Source organism: Urtica dioica, chromosome 1 (genome assembly GCF_054948205.1).
Source record: "Urtica dioica subsp. dioica isolate 48M chromosome 1, U.dioica_male_clone48M_v1_H2, whole genome shotgun sequence".
Lineage (NCBI taxonomy): Eukaryota > Viridiplantae > Streptophyta > Magnoliopsida > Rosales > Urticaceae > Urtica > Urtica dioica.
Window position 1 is genome coordinate 29,030,594 of NC_142756.1, and position 24,302 is coordinate 29,054,895.

Consider the following 24,302-nt stretch of genomic DNA (forward strand, 5'->3'; position numbering starts at 1 on the left):
TTGGTCTCATGGAAGAGCAAGAAGCAACATATCGTATCAAGATCAAGTGCGGAGTCATAATACAGAGCGATGGCCCAAGGAACATGCGATATAATGTGGATACAACAGCTATTGACTAAATTAAGTTTCAATGTCACTTTGCCAGCAACATTATGGTGCGACAACCAAGCTGCCATCCATATCGCATCCAACACAGTTTTCCACGAGAGAACAAAACATATTGAGATCGACTGTTACTTTGTTCGCGAGAAGATTCAACAAGGCCTGATTTCCACCTCATATGTAAAAACAGGCGATCAAATAGGAGACATTTTCACGAAGGTACTTAATGGGGTTCGGGTCGAATATTTTTGTAACAAGCTGGGCATGATTAACATATATGCTCCAGCTTGAGGAGGAGTGTTAGAATGTGAACATAATATTGGGTAGTTATTATAGAATGTGAACGTAATATTGGGTAGTTATTAGAATAGAATATTATGTATTTATTGTAATTCATTTCATCCTTTTACGTTTCTTGTCTAAACTTGTATAAATACCCATTACATGAATGAGAACAATACAACCTTTTCTCTCCAAAACCTCTCTGATTACACGGCCCAAGCGGCCCGTCGCTCCCCTCGCGCGCGCCCGGCCTGGTAGCCCGGCCCAGCTCCCGGTCGGCCGACTCCTCCACACGCGGGCCCGGCCCGAGCGGCCCCTCGCCCTCATCGCGCGCCCTCAGCCCGACAGCCTGGCCCGGCTCCTGGCGGGCTGGGTCTCCAGCCCACAGGCCCGGCCCAGGCAGCCCAGCGCTCACCTCGCGCGCGCCCAGCTCCTGGCCGGCTGGGTCTTCATCGCGCAGGTCCGGCCCAGCGGCCCGGCCCAGCCCTTCGCCGGCTGGGTCTCCAGCATGCAGGCCCGGCCCAATTGGGCCTAGGGTTTGCCCGGGGGACAGGCAAGCCGCCGCCCCCTGGCCGGCGACACCTGGCCGGGCCACCACCTGCCCGGCTCCGGCCCCTCCCTGGGCGGCGTCGCCCGGCGCCGGTGGCTCCCCAGCGGCGCACGTTCCCCCTGGCGCGGCCAGGCGCGGGGCGTCCTCCACTCGGGCACGACTTGCAGGCGGCCAACCAGCCCCACCCGGTCGAGTGGGGACCTCCTCGACGCTGGGGCCGACCCAGACAACGCCGACGCCGGCCGGTGCGCCTTCCCCGGCGCCGATCTCGCCGGGCGCGACCTGCAGGCGGCCAAACAGCCCCAACCGGACATCGCCTCCCGGCCTGGAGGGGTTCTCCCCGACGCCTGCAGCGATACCTGCGCCGCCCAGGGCTGACGCGTCTCCTCCGGCAACCCCCTAGGCGAACAAGCCCACGCGCACATCGACTCCGACGACCCCCTGGGCGAACAAACCCACGCGCATTTCATCCCTGGCGTCCACCTGCCGGTGCGAGCCGTCTCCGGCGTGCGCGGCCTCTCCCTCGCCCGCCAGCCACGCCTCAACCAAGGAAAAGTCTTCCCCAGTCATCTCTACGATGTTGCTTGTGTTCGATGAATGCGATACATTGAGAATAGTTGGGGGAGACAAAAATTGGACCCAAAAGTGGTCCAAATCCACGTGTTGGTTCCCAAGCAAGTGAAACAAATCGTCTTCGATGGTCCCACACCCCGATAGGTGGTCAGTGGGGTCCATGGGCGCAGATAACGAGACAAAAAGTAGAAGATAGACCGACGAAAAGAAAAAATAATAATTAAAGACGATCGGAACGTACCTTTTGGCGGTGGGCTGCTCCGGTGGGCCGATGACAACGAGGACCTTGAGTTTACCACGTGAGTTACACTTGGTGATAAACTCGGGGGGCTAATGTTACCGGGCCTGGCAAGTCACTCGGCCGACCCTTGGCCGTCACTCGGCCAATGGTCGGCCCAGGGCCGGCACTCGGCCATTGGCCGGGCCTGGGAAGTCACTCGGCCGGCCCTGGGCCGTCAGTCGGCCAATGGCCGGCCCAGGGTCGGCACTCGGCCAATCTTGGACCTTCACTCGGCCTAGGGACCCCCAAAACGTCCCTAGGTCGCCTATAAATACGAGGCTCGATCCCTCGAGTCAGGTAATCCGAATTTGAGTACTGAAATGCTGTCGAACTCGTAACTCACTCGTTTTTGTCAAGTCTCGGCTCTCTAAACACGTAATCTCTTTTACCCACCTCAATCCTACTAATGTTGAGCGTCGGAGAGGTAAACAGAGGCACCCCCTTTGTTTCCCCTTTGTAGTTCACATTATCTTCCCACTTTTCGGGTATTGAGACGAGGCAAACATCATCTACAGCTGAGGGACGACTTGGGATACCAAGTTCGACACGCTCGAGCCCGAACGCGACCACTTGGCCGGCCTTGGGTCGAACCGTTTTGGGCTCCTAAATCGTTGTCCGGAAAAGAGCGACAACAACAACCTTGAATATTTCATCTTTTGTGAGAATAAGACTGACAATCTGTAGGAGATAAGGCAGAGTGGCAGCTAGGTTTCCGACTTCCGTGTCCACTTGCATCTGATGTCTCGACGTGAGACTCTTGGAGTCATACATTGTTATACACCTCGCACGTATGTTGACAACGAGTAGATACTAATGCGTCGAGTCTATCACAAGGATGTAAACATTATCCACACCATATCATGGCTCAACCAGCTGATTGGATGCACTTTTCCCGATTATGTGGTCGATGATGCATTTTTCAGTTTTTTAAAGAACATATCCGGATCCTAGCTAATATTAAACTCCGTGTACGTATCATGGAGATACTTACAGAAGGCTGTTGTCATGACAGTGGATGAGTTTGCTAGCAAATAAGCCTTTTTCTTCTTATGAAAGTAATACATCGCAATGTCAACATGCGGCACAACAAAATATTTATTAAGACATGGAACTTTAAATTTCCCAACAAATGTGTCACATAATTACTTCATTCTGTGACACATCTATCACAGAGTACAATCATTCTGTGACACATCTGTCATGAAATACAATCATTCCGTGATAAATCTGTAAAAAAAATAAGAAGACCCAATCATACATCCAATTTTCAGTAAATCACATGATGTAGAAAAACGTTTTGTAGCAAACCGAAATATGACCAAGTTCCATTACAGGCGCTATCGGCTCTTCCTCTGGTCTGTTCTTAGGTTTGCCATGAGCACTGCTTTTATGGCCCCTCTTCAAGCCCACATTCAACCACACCTTTATCACCTCGACATCAGCAGAGTCAGGTACTTCAGTGACTTCCGACAATGGTAGTTCATCAGAACGCTCACCGAGCACAAAAGTGAATCTCAAATACGGGTGTGGCTTTTTGGAAAAAGTCCACCTATCTGGGGTATGTCTTTCTCGGATCTTCTTCACATGTGACTCTTCAATGAGGATGAGAGAATTTGAGAGGACATCACCGACAACTTGGGAAATCGAGTCATTAACATGATTAGTGTGCTCATATCATATACTTGTCCAACATAAAAAAAACAAATTACTAAATATTATAAAATGAGTTACTGCGAGATCAATCAGTCGCAAAAGCGGAATTCAAAAATGGGTTACTTCCCGAAGCAACTGCATTCCGTAAAAGGCATATTCTTCTCGAGCCTCTTCTTCCAATTGAACTTTCCAAGTGGTGAATCAACCATTTCGTGACCAATGTGTCACGAAATAAACCAGTTCGAGACCGATGATCCATTTCATGAAACATGAGTCACAAATCAACGAGTTCGTGACCGAAAAATATGAGTACATCCATCTAACAGTACAACACAATAAAATCCCAAAATAAACCTACAATCTCCACATGCACAAACTATTTGTTGCTCTTTTTCCACCATATGAGTTTGTGACACCTACCTTTTTGGAAATCGGGGTTGATGTTATCTCGAAGGCCAGTTTTCCTTTTTCTAGGTTTCTCATATTGGGCTTGACCATGAATGTATCATCATCGGAGTCCGATGCTAGAGTATCGACCTTCTTTTTTTTGTCTTCGCTCGAGTATACGCGACGAATCTGGCTCCTTCCTCTTGATAGACGGTGGAGATTTTTGGTCACTTTTCGAAGCCGACCAAGGGCATCGTCGGACTTCCTTTGGCGCAGAAGTCGCGGCCTTGCTCGATTTTGATTTCGTCATTGTAATGGGGTTTTTTAGGGTTTTATTTTGGTTTTGTTGATGGGTAATGGCGAAGGACGGAAAATTGCAAATTGAGAGAGAGAGAGAGAGAGAGAGAGAGAGAGAGAGAGAGAGAGAGAGAGAGAGAGAGAGTGAAGAGGTCTAGTTTGGTTGAAAGTTTTTTTTTCAAATGGAGATGTGAAGAGTCAATCATACGTGGGAAGATTTGAAAAAGAAGGAACGTGGCAGTTGAGAGAAGTTGGGTTTTTTTTTATCTGTGCATAATTATATTTGAGGGTACAATTATCTTTGCTCACCGGAATGAGTACTAGATGTGTCAAATTTTGAGTTTTGAGTGATTTTTTGGTAATTACTAAGCCAATGATATTATTAATGTCAATATCCCAAATAAGATTATAGTACAAATAAAAAATGGACATTTTTCTGCACAAACCAAGCAGCCAATAAGTCCCTCCTCATTTGCCATTTATATTATGGAATAACAAATATTTATTTTTAGAAATGTTTTGCAAGAACATTATCAAGTATCCATGCAATTACCCATTTGGTTTAACTCTTCAATTACTTGAGTAATTTTTAATTAAAAAAATTACACATTTGATTTGGGATGTGTATAATGTATTTTATAAAAAAAAATGTGAAAAATGTATAACACAAATTTACCTGAAAAAAATAAAACCCCAAGAAATACCTAAAAACCAAGAAGCTTTGCTTCCATGCAAAGATTTCCTTTCAAATATGTATGATGCAAGATATATATATCTATATATATATATATATCTATATAGATCTATATATATATATATATCTATATAGATCTATATATATATATATCTATATATATATATATATATATATATATATATTGTACAAAATAAAATTCAACCAATCCCAGAGTCGGAGAAATTGATACAGTGCGAGTGATCGCATGTTAGCCTCTGTGGTCTCGTTTCTAAAAAAAAAATTAGTATTTTTTTTAATTTCGGTCAGTAGTCTCTCATTTTACGAACGGAGAGCTCTCTCACTCTCTCTGCAAACCAAATTCTCTCTTCAGTTCGTTAGAGAGAGAGAGAGAGAGAGAGGGAGAGCTTCGAATCAAACTGATTACGCAGATCTTGATTTCTTTCTTTCTTTCTTTCAACAATCAGATGATGATCCACTAAAAAAGTTTCTCGCTTTTTTCTGATCTGGGTTCGTTTCGTTCTCTTACTCGATCGCGCGTTCTTTTCTTGATCGGCAATTCCAGCTTCTTCTTTGCTCTTCGTCTCTGATCTGCGTTTCGTAATTCCTTCGATTTAATCAGATTCAGAGTCGCCGATTATAGTCTTCGATGGATCAAGATAATCATCAAGAAGAAGAAGAAGAAGACGAAGAAGAAGAAGAACACAACAGCAAGCACGTTTGCAGGTTCTGCGGAAAGAACTTCTCCAATGGCAAAGTCCTCGGAGGTCACATGAGGTGCCACGTGGTAAAGAACCCTAAGAAGCTCGCCAAGAAGCTGAGAGAAGCTCCGATCACCGGAATCAGAAGCGGAAACCGAAAGAGCTACGGATTAAGAGTCAACCCTAAGAAATCGTCGAGACTCTCTCCTCTTCCCTCTCTTCCTTCTCCGATCACCGACCACCGCCGAGAGTCGCTGCCACCGATAGCTGATGAAATCCTGTGCCAAGTCTGTGGAAAGGCGTTCGAGACCATGAGAGCTCTGTTCGGCCACATGAGACACCACTCGACCAAACGGAAGAGAAAATACGAAGAAGAAAACGAAGAAGAAATTCCGGCGATCGGAGATAAACTCTTAGCAGCAGTCGAGAGCTCAGGAATCGCGAAAAAGAAGCGATCTTCGAGAAAGTCCAGGTCATCGAACAAGCTCGCCGGTCTGACCGAGTCATGTTCGGTCTCGAATTCGAGCCTCGTAGAGATCGACCGCGATTGCGACGTAGAAGAGATCGCTCTGTGTCTACTGATGCTCTCGAAAGGGGTCCGAAAGCTCGAGTTCTTGGAGAATCCGGTTGGTTTCTTGGAGGACAAGAAACCTTTGGAAGAAGAGGCAGTAGAAGAACAAGGGAGAGAGTGTCTGAGCTTGATCTCGGTGTCCGATCATCAGAGAATCGAGTACAAGTGTCGAACTTGCAACAAGGCTTTTCACTCTCACCAGGCTCTCGGAGGCCACCAAACCATCCACAGGCCGATCAAGCCCTGCAACACCAATGATTTGATCGCCGAGGCCGTGATCACCGAGGCCGAGAGCTCGGAGACTGGGATTGGGAAGGAACACAAGTGTCCGATTTGCTTCAAGGTGTTTGGCTCAGGGCAGGCTTTGGGTGGTCACAAGAGAGCTCACATGGTGAAAGACACTGCGGAGATTGGGGCTTTGACCGGTCAACACGAGAAATGTGGTGTCTCTGTTCATCATCATCATCATCTCGTTGGTCGTGCTGAAATTGAGATTGGGATTGAGATTGGGACGCCGTGGTGGATCAGAAACAGTCACAGCAAGCATGAGTTTCTCCTGGGTTTGGTGCCAAATTAAGCAAACAGTGACTGGTTTTGGTATCACTCTTTTCATTTTTGTTCCTTCATTGTTTTGCGAGTTTTGAAGTGATTCATTCTTAGCTCTACTTCGTGGGGTATAGTGATTTACTACACTACTACACATATGAGGAATAAAAGCTTTTATTTTTCTGGGCATTGTGCAGATGTAAGTACATGAATTTGTTTGGGGGGGACATTTTTTTCATATGGTGGGAACAAAAAAAAAATATCATCTTGGAGGAATTGAAGGGTTTTTTTTTCTTCTTCAGGCTTGTAAATCATTGTTTTCTTTTTTACCTTGAAGGTTATACACAGTGAATGAATTCAGAACAGCTAGTTCTGGATTTTGACCTTTTGCTTGGATTAATATATTATTTAGGATATATGATTATGTAACTTGTTGGTGATTAGGCTAGAGAACATAAAATGTCAGTGGACATTATTATTGAGACACAATAAAATATACCAAAAAGATGGCATCTAAACTGATAATGTTTTTTTTAGTCCTCATCCACATATATCTTATATGAAAAAAAAAAAAAAAAAAAAAAACACTAATCTCGTATACAATATTATACTAAACCATTATTGATCCTTTGAAATTTCGCACGTTTGTCCTCTTTCTCGCTGTCTAATAATTTTCTGGTAAGAAAATGGCCTAACAAGTCGCAAGGTTGAAGATTACACTATAAATTTTCATGATCAAATCAAACATTATTGAGAGTAAAAAAATTCAAATAAATACTTGCACCATTCACTTGGGTTATTTGCCTATCTTCGACAACCTTGTAAGGTCGTTGATAAATTAATTTGGTGAATGTCATTGGCGACTAATTTTCGTAAGGAAAAATAGTATAAATCCATTTGAAACTTATTGATGAACAAAATAGGCAAATTTCGAACTTTCCAGCAAAGTAATCAAATTTACATTTTCAAAATTTTTTTAACAGCCAAGATTAAATTTTTTGACGATTATTATAAGTAATTTATCACTTAAAAAAAAAAAAAAAAAAAACAACCTACCCTTAGAGTGGAAGAAAATTTTGAAAACAAATTATTGCACATTTTGACTATTTCACTAAATTAAGACAAACTTTAACTATTTGGCAAATTCATAACTTTAAATTAGCTAATTAACTACATTACTCGTAAATGTATTGTCGTCATTAATATATAACCAGTGAGTGATGACAAATACATACATTTTTATCGTCGTCGAAAATTTTGCCGCTCTAATACCATGGTTTTTGTAATGGAATTTGAAATAGACAAGATATTTGATTTTTTTTTTCTCTTTCAAAAGAGATAGTTTGGTTTGATCAACTTAAGGCTCACTTAGTAGTAGAAGCAGCTTGATTTTTCTGATCCAAATATTACATGATCAGAAATATAGAATTAGACCAAAATATAGTGTTTGCCATCACTATGACTCTTTTCAAGCATAATCTGGACAAATATTATTTTTCAAGATCTGAAAATTCTCGTGAAGTACAAACCGAGCAAATTTAGTTTGAGCTTGTCACTCACATTAAGGTTAAGCGATGGTAATATTATTTTAAATTAAAAAAAAAAAAACCCCGACAGTTTGAGCTTGAGTTGCATCAAAATAAAAACAAGAAACAACCTGTATGTGAGCAAGCTGGAACAACTAAACAAGAACCTTTAGGCTTACCCTATTTATTATGCCTGTAAAAAGCATGCCTTTGTCGATTTTCACTACTTGATCTGTGTACACAGAGCTAACTAGGAATATTCTATAATTCCTCATTTATTTATTTTATCAACCGACCCCACTCCACAAGCATTTCAAACACTGTCGACTATATGTATATTTAAATAAAAGCTATGGGGAAAATAACCATAATAATCATATGAGTTGAGGGATTTGATTTAACTTGAATCAATGCTCTGTCCATGTGCACGTTAATAATCTAGCAACAAATGGCTTCCAAGATTACACATGATTGTAGAACATAAGCTTGTATTTTATTTTATCACAATCTAGATTTACAGTATCCAAATTCGAAAGCTCACTCTTTCTACCAAAGTCTAGTCTTGCTTTCTTACAAAGAAAATATCTTAATTTAGAACGATTGTGCTTATAAGTTTAAGCTACACTTTATTCCGCGCCCAAGTTTCACATAAACAAAATGCAAAAAGAACAGAAACATAGTCGTCACTATTCATCAAGATGAATCAAGACCTGTTATTATTGCTGCTTCAAGAAAAAAGAAAAAAAAAAAAAAAAAGGAACGGCTTCTCTATTTCTATGGTAACTCGACGGGTTCAATGCTCCAAATGTCGTTAGCGTATTCATGGATGGTTCGGTCGCTGCTGAATTTGTACGAGCCGGCTGTGTTCAGGATTGACATTCTCGTCCATTTCTGCATAAAATTAGAAGCACATTAGTTAAGTATATCAATTAGAAGTAATTAGTATTAGAATATACAGACGTGTGTGAAACTTGCCTTTTGGTCTCTGTACGCCTCATTGACCTTCTCTTGGCATTCTAAGTAATCCGGGAAGTCTTTGCCCACAAGGAAGTAGTCAGCGCGGCCAAAGCCTTCGTTTCCTTCCAGTGATCCGATCATCTCATTGTAGTTGTAACTCCCGAAAACGCCGCTTCTCACGTAGTCTTTGACTTCTTCGAATCGCGGGTCCGGAACAAACTACAACCACGCACGGTTATAAATGAATCAATTATACCGAATCATGAAATACGGATATAATATGATATAAGATTTTTTGGATTTATTTGAAGACAAACCTTTCCTTCGGCTCTCTCTTTCCTCAGTCCAGCGATCTCATGAGCCCTAGCGCCAAAAAGGAAGAAGTTGTCTTCTCCAACCTCTTCTCTGATTTCAACGTTGGCTCCATCCAAAGTCCCGATCAGGACACAGCCGTTCATGGAAAACTTCATGTTGCTGGTCCCACTGGCTTCCATCCCAGCCGTACTAAAAATGGAAGAAAAATAAATTAACTTCTGTGGAAGGAGATTTTCACGTCTTGAGAACTTGATTAATCTATGATAATATTTTGACGCTCTTCTTCATACTCTCTCTTTTAGCATCAACAGAGGTCGAGCTCATTAAAAACTGAAGGCTTTTGACCAAGAAAATAAATGCAACTCAACCAATGTTACTAAGGAAAATAGGATTACCTAATGTGTTGTGAGAGCTCACTGGCAGGAATCAGTAATTCAGCAACACTCACGTTGTAATCTGGGACAAGGATGACCTATCATAAGCAACACGGTAGAAAAGATCAGCTAACGCAATGGAGGTACATATACAAAACTATTGAATATAATTATAGACATCATGGGAAAACCATGACTTACATACCTTGAGCAAGTCGCCTATTTCAGGATCATTGTTTATTGTAGCTCCCACGTCGGTGATGAATTTTACAATTCTCTTTGCTTGCACATATGTAGCAAAAGCTTTGCCTCCAAAGATACAAACTCTTGGAACAAATTTTTCTTTTCTCTCTGAAGCACTCATTTCTTTCATCTCCTTGTAGCGGTGGACAATTCCTAAGATGTTTAATAGTTGTCTCTTATATTCATGAATGCGTTTCACCTGAATTTAGTCCATTCAATTTATTGTCAGCTACTGATAATATGTTACGATCCAGAAGAACTGAAAACTTTCCAAGAGAATTGAAATACCTGGATATCAAACATAGCATCAGGACTAACAGTGTATCCAGTCCTTTCCTTGATCAAGGACACAACTTTCATCTTGTTGGTCCTTTTCGCTGCTCTCCACTGGGTATGAAGCTCCTCGTTATCTGCGAACTATCGAAACAAAATACAAGCCTAATAAACAGCACCGACTGGAGAAATGGCACTACATAATTATGTTAACTCCTCAAGTACCAATAGAGAGAGGGAGAATTTCGATATAATGAACTTGATTGCGCAATTATTACCTTGCGTAACTCTGCCAACTTCTCAGTATCTAGGACCCACTCTTCACTGCCAATCCAATCAGTAAGAATTTTACTCAAATCTGGATTGCAAAACCGGATCCATCTTCTAGGTGTAACCCCATTTGTTTTGTTCTGAAACTTCTCAGGCCACAGCTGCCATAAGCGTAGAATAAGCCAGTTAGAAAATTGTGATTTGTGTGAGATTCTAAATTTTGATTCATGAAAGTTGGAGAAAATCGGATAAGCTTACCTTGAAAAATGAATTGAATACTTCATCCTTAACTATTTCACTGTGTATCTCAGCAACCCCATTTACAGCATGACCACCCACAACACAGAGATTAGCCATACGAACCATCTTTGGGGGTTCTGGGACCGGTTCGGGCGGAGCTTCAGTCTCCAGGTCAGCTTCTTCGTTAACAGCTTCAACTTGTTCAGCAGTTTCAAGTTCGTCGATGGTCACAGCAGTTTCAAGTTCGTCAATGGTCACAGCAGTTTCTTCAGGTTTCACAAGTAAACCTGCAAAGGCCTCTGGCAACTCCACATTTTCTAATATTCTCATGTCCTTGAGTTTCTTCTCTAATAATTCAGGATCTTCTGTACCATATTCTGCAATTATGGTACGAACAAGCTGAAGACCAACATGTCTGGGGTTAGAGACCAATATACTGCAATAATTGGGTATTGAAATTTTTCAATATTTTTGTTTTTGGTATTACCTCCTCATCTATCATTTCTATAATCTCAACATGTCGAGGAAGCAGTTTCTGCATGAGCTCCAAACTCCACTTCTCCAATGCCTCGGGAAGAACAGTGTGGTTGGTGTAAGCCACCGTTCTGGCACAGGCAGAGTAGTATGTGAGGGTTTATAAATATTGAAGACCACAGAAGTTAAAGTGTAGTTTTACAATGAATACTAGGCTCCGGTTATTGAGATTATTACTGTTATGATTAAAAATCAAACAAACAACAGACCATAAAAAGTGAAGAAAATGCCCACATTTAACTAACTCTATCAGGGTTACGATACCTTTCAACTAAGTGTGATACTGTTATTGTTGGACTAATTCCACCTTATTTTATACTCCTTTAAAGAAGAGTTACCTTTGAGTAATATTCCAGGCCTCTTTCCAGCTTAAACCTTTCATATCGATCAAAATTCTCATGAGCTCAGGAATGCAGAGAGTTGGATGTGTATCGTTCATCTGTACTGCGACCTTCTCGGGGAACTCTTCCCATTTTACTGATGTTCCAGATCTTTTCTCAAACCTAGCAATAATATCTTGGAGAGAGGCTGAACACAGAGTGTATTGCTGCTTCAGGCGGAGAGTTTTTCCTTCGACGGATTCATCGCCAGGGTAGAGTACCAAACAAATCTGACGTGCAACATAGGCACATTAAAGAGTTTCCAAATATCTGGAGTTTTTATAGCATGGATGGGCAATTTTAAATTAGCTCTTTATTAAACTTCAATATGTACCTTTTCAGCATCTCCAAGAGCCTGATATGCTTTGGTATGCTCCCCAGAGTTGAAGGAAGATAAATCAAAATCTTCTGATGTAGCTTTGGTTGACCATAGACGCAGATTAATTGTGGTCTTAGTCTTGTATCCTGGTATCGGAACATCATATGCAACAGCTACTACGTCCTCTCCTCCAATCCAGTTTCTCTTCCCATCCGATCCAGTAACAAGCTTCCCAGAAAATTTTACAGGATATGTTACATCATTTCTCACAATTTCCCAGGGATTGCCCATCTTCAAGACGAGAGAAAAATCATAATTATAGTCGGAACTTTTCTTAACCTTTAACGTGCACTAGAGCAGTTCACTATGCAAGGCTAAAAGAGAGAACAGACCTCAAGCCAATCTTCAGCAACTTCCTCTTGACCCTCTTTTGTAATTAATTGTTTGAATAAACCATACTTGTATCTGAGGCCATATCCCCAGGCCGGATAGTTCAGAGTTGCCATGGAATCTAAAAAGCAAGATGCTAGCCGTCCGAGACCCCCATTTCCAAGTGCAGCGTCTCGCTCCTGCCATTTAAGAATCGGCAAGTGTTTTTGCTATCATAAATCCACATTAAGAATTCCCACCATTCTTATACTGATTTGGTGATCTGACCTCAGTAGCTACTTGTTCCAGTTTGTGTCCAAGTTTGCTCAAGGCCTCCCCGTAAGCACCACTGAGCTCCAAATTGCCAATTGCATTTAAGAGTGCTCTACCCTAAAATGGAAAAATCAATAAAATATTATGGCGAAAATGATGTCAACAAACTCAAGAGGCATTAAATGGTGTCTGCACTTAAGCCATCAAATAAAACTAACCTGTAAGAATTCCATAGACAAATAGTAGGCCTGCTTGACATTCACTTTCTCGTAATGCTCATAAGTTGCGTTCCAGTTAGCGATAAGAGCGTCGCGAACGCTTAGTGCGGTTGCAAAGTATGCCTTTTGTGAGTCAAAATGATCGGGAGAGAACAACGGGTTGAACTCTGCGTGGTGTTTGATACTTGAAGCAATAGACGCCGCATCCGGTGTGATTGAAGAAAGTTCCGATACATCTTCTGAATCAACACATTAAATATCACAATTAGGTGAGATTGATTGCTCACAGAACATAACTGAACCCGCTACTCGCAAACCAGAGCTAATCATCTGGTTAATCAAAGACTTAACTTTCATGGCATTTGACTTCCAACTATTTGAAACCACATGTCGTCATCGCCATGTCAGTATCACAAAAAGATCTGAATCGACTAAACTATGCAATGCCATAGACCAATAATGCCATTGCTAGCGATGAACCAAGTGGATGATTAAAACCATCAAATATATACCCAAATTTGAAATAAAATTAAATAAGTTCAAAACTTTAATCGTATTATGACAGGTGAAAATGGAAAATTCAAATCTTATTTTACACATGCAGATAAACTTTATACCAAACACGTCTTCTTCGGTAGATTCACAATAAATATCTAACTTCTTTACTGTAATTATATTGGAAAATGAAATAAAAGTCAATCTACAGATTAAATTTAGAAATTGTGTAAACCAAAAAGCTATACATAGAAAAAAAAAACAGCGATCGTGACCTTCCTCGGATACCGGATCCTTGAACTTCTGAGTCGGATCAGTTGAGACGCTCTTCACACAGAATGACCGCCTGAGCGACCTCCGATTAACGACATTGACGAAGAAAAGCTTCGTTTTGTTGCCTTTGAAGCTCAAATCAATCAGCTTTGAGCTTGAATCGCTTTGAAAGAACGGCGTTCTTGCACAAATTGCAGAGAATTGCGAAACCGCCATTTCTCTCTCTCTCTCTCGCTCCCTTTCTCAGGCCACAGACTCGAAATGATAAACAGTGATAGGCGACGATGTAGAGTGAGTGACACTGAGAAGCATTTGCGAAAGTTTTTCACTCAAATAAATTATTATTCATTTGTTTTATAATTAATTTTAGTAAGTAGAAAAAGTCCGATGATAATGACACTTTCATGAGACACTACCTTTTCTGAAATAGGTTCTAATTTCCCGCTTCCAATTCTTCTTGTACCCGTAAAATGTTCCTGTATAGTCGTATCATAATATTACACGTGTCACGTTGACGGTATCAACAATGAGTTGGGATGCTATAATTGGTAGAAATTAGATCCGTGTGAATTTTACCGAGTAAATAGCTGCATGGGAATTATCTCACTCCTTCCGATATTTTTCTGGATCTGGTGGACCGCAGATGTGTGTTACATCGTCCACTTGGCAGTGTCTCAGTCGTTATTATGTGATACTTCATCTCGCATATTCCTTTGCTCTCGTTTTTGTTTGTTTTCTATGGTAAGCTTGACCTAAATATCTAGCCCAAATTAAAGATTATTAAAAAAAAAATTCTAATTATCACTTAAATTGTGTAATTAGTCTAATCCACTAATAAACAATAACATATCCCTAGCATATCCTTGGTTCAAATCACGTGCACAATTCTCCAAATATAACTGTTGAAATCGAGCTCGTCAGTTCGCCCTCCGCGTCAGCTCGACAGCTCGCCCTTCCGCGTCAGCTCGTCAGTTTGCCAATTCGCCATTCCGCATCAGTTCGCTAGTTCGCCCTCCCGCGTCATCTCGCCAGCTCGTCAGCTCGTCCTTGCTCCTGACTAGCGTGCTTTCCTCCTGACAAGCATACCTCGGGAGTCCTCACCCCTTGGAACTCATTCCACATGGGAAACTGTCGCATTTATTTCTCATGCTATTTCCTATGACTTGTTCTCTGTGTATATTTCTTTTTTCTCTATTTCCTAGAAGTAGTTATTACATGTATTTATTACACTATCTCTTGTATCCACCATATGTATAAATAGGTGATACAAAATTCATATCAATGATAAGATATATTCAAAGTCTCGGAACACTCTCTCTCTTTTCCGATTCTCTCTTTCTTTATCTTCTCTCTAGATTCGACTCTCTCTCTCTAAAAACTTCAACATGGTATCAGAGCATGGAAAATCAACCACCATGAACACCACTCAAACCACGCCCACTCAGTCTCAATCCGAATCCTTCTCCCAACATATCACGAGCCACAAACTCAACGGCCACAACTTCCTACAGTGGTCCCAATCTGTGCTCATGTTCATATCGGGACGAGGTAAAGATGACTACCTCACAGGCGTGGCCACATCTCCTGTGATCGAAGATCCGACGTTCAAGAGTTGGAAGGCCGAAAACAGCATGGTGATGTCCTGGCTCATAAACTCTATGCTCCCCGAAATCGGAGAAACCTTCCTCCTTTACCGAACGGCTGCAGAAATCTGGCAAGCAGCTAGGGAAATCTTCTCCAATTCAGAAGATATGTCAGAGCTGTTTGAAACTGAGAACACTCTCCACGACCTACGTCAAGGAGAGATGTCTGTTACTCAGTTCTTCAGCTCGCTTACACATCTATGGCAGAAGATCGACCTCTACGAACAGCACCAGTGGACCAGCTCCGAAGACTCAAAAATCTACCGCAGGACAGTGGAGACCAAACGTGTGTTTAAACTACTATCCGGCCTCAACCAAGACCTTGATGAGGTCAGAGGTCGGATACTTAGTACAAAACCACTACCATCTCTCCGTGAAGCCTTCTCCGCGGTCAGACACGAGGAAAGCAGGAGGAAACTCATGTTGGGAGCTATCCAATCGAGCTCACTTCCGAGCTCATCCTCAGACTCGTCCGCCCTCGCCACGCATGGAGACGAAGTTCTTGCAGCCCGCGTCTCAACAGAGAGACCTCGCAAACCTCGCCCCTACTGCGATCATTGCAGACGACCTGGACACCTCCGAGAAACCTGCTAGAAGCTGCATGGGAAACCACCGAGCTCGAAGTCAACCCGAGACACTAAGGATCCGAACTCAGTCGGAAACTTAGTCTCCACTTCGTCCGCTGCCTCGACCTCGACCTCGGACTCTCCCTTCAGCAATGACCAGATCGCTATTCTCCAAAAGCTTGTCCAACAAGTCCAACTCAGTGGAGAAACCTCCAGTATCCTCTAGGTATCTCCTAGAGCCCTCCATGTAAGCTCAGAGAATCCCACAGCGTGGATTGTCGACTCCGGTGCATCTGATCACATGACTGGTAATCGAAGTCTATTCACAACTTACTCCGCTTGTAATAAAAGCATATCAGTCACCATCGCCAACGGAGCCAAGACTCAAGTCACTGGTATTGGCACCGTGGTCTTGACGAAATCCATGAGGCTAGACTCGGTGTTCTTTGTGCCTCAACTACAGTGCAATCTCTTATCTGTGCATAAGTTCAACCAAGACTCTAAGTGCCGAACTGTTTTTGATGAACGTTCATGTGTGTTTCAGGAACATGCCACGGGGAGACAGATTGGTAATGCCGAGCTGAGTACCGGACTCTATGTCATCAAGCCAAATTAGTCTGCCATGTGTCAGCTCGCCCAACATTCACCCCATTACAAAGAAATCATGCTCAATCACTGTCACGACCCGCGACCTCTCGTCGCCGGTTCACGAGCCGTGACGGTGGGTTACGTCACAAGTCACAACATCAATATAACAATATATCTCATATCAACAGAAACATAATCAAATAAACATAATAATCTTAATACTTATGTTAAACGTAATATGATATCATATAAGTATTATAAGTCGTTATATAAAAACCTGGGTAATTTTTTCGTTTTTCTCAATTCAAACTTTGAGTCTCACTACGACTCTAAATATTTACATAACAGCTCCTGGGTTTACGTATAATTACAGGAGATAGTTTTAGGAGCGTAGTTTAGGAAATGGTTCAACAAAATATAGTTATAACTATAGAAGAGGTTGATCCCGAGAGAGTCTCCATAGCCCAAAGGTCAAGAGATACACGTCCGGTCTTCGTCTTCATTTCCTTGCTCACATCGCCGTCTTGCCCTTCTCTACATTACCAAGGGTCATAAACTATGAGTCGATTGACTCAGCAAGTGGGAGTCTAACTTAGAAAAATAAAGCGACTAAATGCCATGTAATAACAGGTGACGTGCAAACAAGCACATAAGAATGCATGGATGCAAGTCTAACAAGTCTAGAGCATGACTCATGTGTACACATTCTAACTAGTACTTGTCGTCTTTAAGGTTACACACATCCCCCGCTATAACCTTCAGAACGACAAGAGACCAGCCTTAGACTTCGAGCAGCAGTCGTCCGGCGGCCTAAGAGTTTTAATGTTAGTCTGGGATCCACTAATGGTACCACTTCATTCGACGTCGGCGCAACCCCCAGGCCCTCATAGCCCGTCAAGGTGCATTCTTCAGGTCTTCATAACCTGGTAACAAGATCGGGTGCGACTCTTGGTCGACTTCCCGATAAATGAGTACTCAGCGCCATCCCCCAGGCCCTCATAGCCCGTCAGGGTCCATTTCATTTTGGTACCATCGACACAACAATTCTTTAAGGTTCGGGTACTCTGCTGCACTCAGAGTACACACCTATGCTACTTACAGGAGAGCGACTCAGGATAAATCCTGAAAGATATTTCATTTCCCTTTTATGCTCGTTAGTGTTTTAGGTTGAAGACTCGGGATGTGACTCCTGGTACTTCTACCCTCGATTTGAATTCGAGAGTTAAACATGGCTCTCCTGTCTCCCCCATTCTAACGGGTCAATCACAGATCCTAAGGAATAACTATATCACATATCAGAGGCTGGGTTTCACAAATCTTACGTTTGAACTTATTGAGCGAACTCACGCTAAGTTTTCAGGAAAAGCGGCCTTAATCTTTGAGATTATTCGATTTTAAAGCTTTCCTATTCTTGTTTACTAACAAACAATAATGCACGTAAACAGGGTTATTCCCTTGGTATGTAGTTGACTTAAGTCTCCACACTTACCCGGAAAAAGATCGTCTGAAAATTGTTGGCATCCGGAGTTTCCTTTCTTTTCACGCTTCCTGAGACTCTACACGACTTGGAGCGTTAACACGTTCTGAAGTGTCGAGAAACTAAAATCCAAAGTTGAAATCTCATCAGTCACAATATCTCCAACTTAGTCATAAACTCTCAAACATGTCAATAAACCATATAACTTGTCAACAAATTCACTTTACTTGACATAAACTTTTCTATCTCAAAAACGAGCTAACCAAACTCGAAACGAACAAACTCATCTCAAATCACAAATCATCACTTTAAATTCCAAATTCCCAAATCCCGAAACTATAATCACAATAATCCAAAACTCATGTAATTTCTTCAAGTCACGTTAACCAAATCCAAGAATTAAGACCCGAGGCTCAAATTATAGATACACAACAGTCTCAAAGCCACAACAATGATCCTCACTGACTCAGAATTCAAATCAACACACAGAGCCAAAACAATTCCAAACCAAATCGAGTTCAATTCACAAATCCAACAAAACCAAAAACACTCTCGGCCAAAATTCACGTCACACGGCCAACAAACAAATTCGAGTTCAATTTCTTCAATTTCAAGTCATCAATATCGATTATCAAACTCAAATGACAACTAATCACCTCCAATTCTTCAGAAATCATCAAAGAACACGAAATCCCCAAAACCAATTTCTCAAAACCCTAGTTTCCAATTCGGGTCAAGGAGATTTACCTTGTTTCTGGAGGAATTAGACTCTCCGGCGTGCTCTCTCTCGATTCCTGTGGTTCTTCCTTGGTCGGCGGCTTTGGGTGAGCTCGCGGCGGCCGTTCTCCTCGCCGGAGCGCGCGCGCGGTCGCTGTGAGACGCGCGGGAGACAAAGCGACGAAGACGAGGAAGAAGAAGAAAGGAAAAGGGAGAAGATGAGGTGACTATGGCCGAGTGGTGAGGGGTTTCCCGAGCTTTGATGGCTGCTGGAAATTTTTTTTTTTCCTTTCTTGTTTTCTGCAGAGTCGCGCCCGAGTGGAGGGGAAGAAGAAAAAAGAAGTGACGTGAAGAAGGGAAAAGAAGAGAGTAGAAGATAGAAGAAGATAAGAGAAAAAGAAAGAATGGGTTATTTAATTACTAACTCTACTTTTCCTCCATCTTCTAAAATCAACCCCACTCTCACGTTTTTATTTCCAAATAACTCCAAAAACGTTACAATCACGTCCTTATCACAAAATTTTGTGACTAAAACCCGTACTCGCTCGAAACTTTTAATTAAGTTATTCAAACCGAGACTTTCCTCGTTCATTCTTGATTAATTTAAATATATTTAAGGTTTCTCGGAAATAATTCTCATCCTTGAGAATTTATTTCTTAAATTAAATTTCGGCATATTTCCTCGGAAAATAATTTATTATTCGAGACGAACTCGATAAATCCTTTATTTATTCCGAGATTTTCCATTACCTTAAAATAATTTAAATTAACTCTCTAAACTTCAACGTCCATAATTCATTCAAGAACTTACTTGTAACACACGAAAGCTCATTTATTAAACGTGAATTACAAACGGCGAGATTCAAAAGTTATCCTTTACAATCACCTTAGACTAGGACATCCAAATTTCATGTATCTCAAAAGAATGTTTCCTTCTTTGTTTATAAATAAAAATATCAATTCTATTCAGTGTGACATGTGTGAGTTCGCCAAACATTCTCGAAGCTCGTATCACCCCACCTCGTACAAACCATCTCGACCTTTTGCCACGATTCACAGTGATATATCGGGGCCCTCAAAAGTTCCCAATATCACTGGAGTTCGATGGTTCCTTCTCTTTGTTGACGACCACACTAGACTCAGTTGGATATACATGATGAAACAAAAATCTGAAACATCCAATCTATTCAAAACCTTTCACAAAATGGTCCAAACACAGTTCGACACATCCATTCAAATTGTCCACACTGACAACGCTCGAGATTACTTTAATTCTGAGCTCGGCGATTTCTTCAAAACACATGGCATAATTCACTCCAGCTCGTGCGTTCATACCCCGCAACAAAATGAGGTAGCCGAGCGGAAAAATCGACACATTCTCGAGGTCGCCAGAGCCATCATGTTCTCCTCAAACGTCCCATCTCACTTCTGCGGAGAAGCAGTCCTCACAGCCACCTACCTCATAAACAGAATGCCATCTCGTGTCCTTGGCTATAAAATCCCATCTCAAGTCCTACTAGAGACATACCCTCACTGTCGACTCATCTCAACCCTACCTGCGAAAGTGTTCGGCTGTTCAGTCTTCACCCATTCTTATGGCCAAGGTAAACTTGAACCAAAATCGCTCAAATGCATCTTCCTTGGCTATTCAGCAACCCAGAAAGGCTACAAATGCTATGAACCCCGATCACGAAAATTCATAGTCTCAATGGATGTATCTTTTCATGAATTCAGTCCTTACTTCGCCAATTCAGCTCGTCAGGGGGAGAATGACGAAAATGAATTCATAAACCCAGAATTCAGCTCGCCTCAAAACCCGACCTCACCTGTTCCAGAAATTCCCAGCTCGCCCCACAGTCCGACCTCACATGTTCAAGAAATTCCCAACTCGCACAGTCCAACTCATGTCCCCAGCTCGCAAGCCTCTGAACACTCTCCATGTGAACTGAATATCACCCAGAGTCCGGTACAAGCTCGTGACCAAGATGTCTCTCCGAACCTGAACCACGACACTATTGAACAAGGTAACATCGAATCTCCAGACTTACCCATTGCAGTCAGAAAACCTGCTCGGTCGTGTGGCCAATACAAGATGGAGGATTACGTGTACTATGGGAACTTATCTACGGGCTACCAAGCCTATGTGGCGAAGTTAGATGAAGGAAAAGTGCCAAACTCCATCGAGGAAGCCCTTCAAAGTCCCGAGTGGCGAGACGCAAGTCATGCCGAGATCCAAGCCCTCGAAAAGAATGATATGTGGGATATAGTCGAGCTACCACCAGGCAAGCGAACTGTTGGATGTAGATGGCTCTTCACCATCAAACACAATCCAGATGGGACAGTGGAGAGATACAAAGCCCGACTTGTCGCGAAAGGGTACACGCAGGCGTATGGCATTGACTATCAAGAAACATTCGCTCTAGTTGCAAAGTTCAATACCATCAGAATCCTCCTTTCACTAGCAGCCAACTTAGATTGGCCTCTCATCCAGCTCGATGTGAAGAATACTTTTCTAAACGGCGAACTGGAAGAGGAAGTCTACATGCAACTCCCACCAGGATTTGACAAAGATCAAGGAGCCAACAAAGTCTGCAAACTCAAGAAGTCACTATATGGACTAAAACAGTCCCCTCGAGCATGGTTCGGAAAATTCACCAATGTGCTCAAACGGTGTGACTACGAGCAGAGTCAAGCAGATCCAACACTCTTCTAAAAAATCTCCACACAATGCAAGCACACCATTCTTAATGTGTATGTGGACGATATAGTCATCACCGGAGACGACCTGGAAGAGATCAGGAGGCTGAAGCAAACTTTGTCATCTGAGTTCGAAGTCAAGGACCTCGGCAGCCTACGATACTTCCTCGGCATGGAGGTAGCTCGATCAGAAAAGGGCATCTATGTTTCCCAGCGCAAGTACACGTTGGACCTCCTCAAAGAAACTGGCATGCTTGGCTGCAAACCAGTTGACACTGATCCGATGGATGCCAATGTGAAACTTCTAGCTCGCACCAACGAGGCCGCCACCGACAAAGAAAGATTTCAGCAGCTCGTAGGAAAACTCATCTACCTAACTCACACGAGACCAGATATTGGATTCGCAGTGAGTATGGTAAGTCGATTCATGAGTAATCCCTCGGAAACTCACATGGACGCAGTCATGAGGATTCTCCAATACCTCAAATCTGCCCCAGGGACTGGTCTCTCCTTCAAGAAAAGACGGAGTCGAGGTGTCGAAGTATTCACAGATGCGGACTGGGCCGGATATGTTCCAGACAGACGATCAACATCAGGCACATGTGCACATACGTCTGGGGAAATCGTGTTACCTAGCGAAGCAAGAAGCAGTCCGTGGTCTCAAGAAGTAGTGCTGAAGCCGAGCTCAGGTCTTTAGCAAGCGGAGTATGTGAAGGCATCTGGCTGAAGAGAGTTCTCAACGACCTCAAGATCATCATCGAAGGTCCAATCAAGCTCTTTTGCGATAATCAAGCTGCTCTCAGCATAGCGAAAAATCCAGTCCATTATGACAGAACAAAACATATCGAGATCGACCGATACTTCATCAGTGAAAAGATTGAAGAAAAATAATCGATATGGAATATGTTCCATCAGGTCATCAGCTCGCCGACATTCTCACCAAAGCCCTTCCTCGAGCGACCTTCTCCGAGCTATGTAGCAAGCTCGACCTTCTCAACATATACAGTCAAGCTTGAGGGGGAGTGTTGAAATCGAGCTCGTCAGTTCGCCCTCCGCGTCAGCTCGCCCTTCCGCGTCAGCTCGTCAGTTCGCCCTTCCGCATCAGTTCGCTAGTTCGCCCTCCCGCGTCATCTCGCCAGCTCGTCCTTGCTCCTGACTAGCGTGCTTTCCTCCTGACAAGCATACCTCGGGAGTCCTCACCCCTTGGAACTCATTCCACATGGGAAACTGTCGCATTTATTTCTCATGCTATTTCCTATGACTTGTTCTCTGTGTATATTTATTTTTTCTCTATTTCCTAGAAGTAGTTATTACATGTATTTATTACACTCTCTCTTGTATCCACCATATGTATAAATAGGTGATACAAAATTCATATCAATGATAAGAAATATTCAAAGTCTCGGAACACTCTCTCTCTTTTCCGATTCTCTCTTTCTTTATCTTCTCTCTAGATTCGACTCTCTCTCTCTAAAAACTTCAACAATAACTTCAAAACACTCGAACAAAAATTATAAAATTCTCCAAACGAAACCCATACAAAAAATTTCTCCGACCGCCTCTTCAACCAACTATTTTTTATTCCACCGCTGTCAAAGCACTAGAAGATGTCTCTGACCTCCGACATGACGAAAATGGTAAATTATGCCTATTAAATATTCGATTAACCCAGTAATACAATATCAACCTTAGAAGTTGTCTCTGCCCTCCAATATGGAGAAAACATTAAGTTAATACTGCATGCGTTTGGTTCAGATTAAAAAGCCCTGTTTTTGTTTTTAGAAAAAACTAAACTGCTTATCTGATGTTTGACAAAATTGTTTTTACAAAAAACTTCAAAAATGATTTTAGATTTTGTACATGAGATGGAAAAACTATGATTCTTAGCTTTTAGAAAAAGTGTTTTTAAGTTTGGTATATAAATTACTGTAATATCCTCGTACAAAATATTATTCATATATGTGTATATATATAAGCATATTAATAATTATTAAGAACATGTCTATTTTAGTCTTTTTACTATAATATATTTATTTTATCAAACGCTAAATCAGTTTTTGTTACCAACAACAACTGTTTTATAAACAGTTTACCAAACATCTTGTCAGTTTTTGAAAAAAAATAGCACTTTTTTTTAAAAAAAGTTTATGCCAAACGAGGCCACTATTTACTGTTAGATTTACCCTAGAATCCGATCATCGAAACCTAAAGTCGTCTCTGGCCTCTTTTTTTCTCGGGAAATGTGAAGTTAATACTACATATTGTTTGATTAACTTTACAGTATATTCTGTCGAAACCCTGAAAGTCGTCTCCACCCTCTATCACATCGAAAATGTTAAGTTATTCATATTTATTGTCTGATTAATTGTCGGAATGATATTTGGTGTTAATCCTATTTACTGATTGAGTAATTGTTAATTGGAATGATTTTTTTGTTTTAATCCTATTTACTTATTTATTACTGTTAATGTGAATGAATTTTGGTGTTAATCCTATCTAATGATTGTTTAATTGTTAATATGAATTTAGAAGGAACATATTGATTAACTGTTAATTTTAAGTTAATCATATTTACTATCAATTTTATGCCTCATATTTAGTTAATCATATCAACTCTCTAATTTAATGTGTAAAGTATAAGCGAGCTTCTATTGTTACAACTAAATTATTGAGTGAATTATGATCCAACAAGTTTATCAAATTAATTTAAAATATGTTAAGGTAATGAGAAATCTCAGAATGAATAAAAGATTTACCGAGTTCGTCTCGTATATGAAATTATTTTTCCGAAGAGACATCCCAAAAATTAATTTAATAAATAAATTCTCGAGAGTGAGAATATTTCCAAGAGATCTTAAATATTTTTGAATTAACAAAAAACGAATGAGAAAGTTCTCGGTTTAAATCATATAATTATAT

At 41.6% G+C, this 24,302-nt stretch overlaps 2 protein-coding genes across 2 annotated transcripts; one reads left to right on the forward strand and one right to left on the reverse strand.

Moving 5' to 3' along the window:
* The first annotated feature begins 5,142 nt into the window (after window positions 1-5,142).
* Window positions 5,143-7,085, forward strand: LOC149407859 (zinc finger protein ZAT9-like). Its single transcript, XM_089615814.1, has 2 exons — window positions 5,143-5,328; window positions 5,441-7,085. Exon 2 carries the CDS (start codon window positions 5,468-5,470, stop codon window positions 6,665-6,667), a length of 1,200 nt encoding a protein of 399 aa, XP_089471940.1. The 5' UTR covers window positions 5,143-5,328; window positions 5,441-5,467; the 3' UTR covers window positions 6,668-7,085.
* A 1,548-nt stretch (window positions 7,086-8,633) lies between these two features.
* LOC149407860 (Glycosyl transferase, family 35) lies at window positions 8,634-14,015 on the reverse strand. The gene is made up of 15 exons (XM_089615824.1): window positions 13,698-14,015; window positions 12,928-13,166; window positions 12,725-12,826; window positions 12,460-12,636; window positions 12,083-12,358; window positions 11,707-11,978; window positions 11,322-11,439; window positions 10,853-11,233; window positions 10,603-10,755; window positions 10,340-10,468; window positions 10,014-10,250; window positions 9,830-9,906; window positions 9,437-9,623; window positions 9,138-9,338; window positions 8,634-9,053 (listed from the first exon to the last, which is right to left on the reverse strand). Exons 1-15 carry the CDS (start codon window positions 13,909-13,911, stop codon window positions 8,937-8,939), a joined length of 2,880 nt encoding a protein of 959 aa, XP_089471950.1. The 5' UTR covers window positions 13,912-14,015; the 3' UTR covers window positions 8,634-8,936.
* Window positions 14,016-24,302: the final 10,287 nt, after the last annotated feature.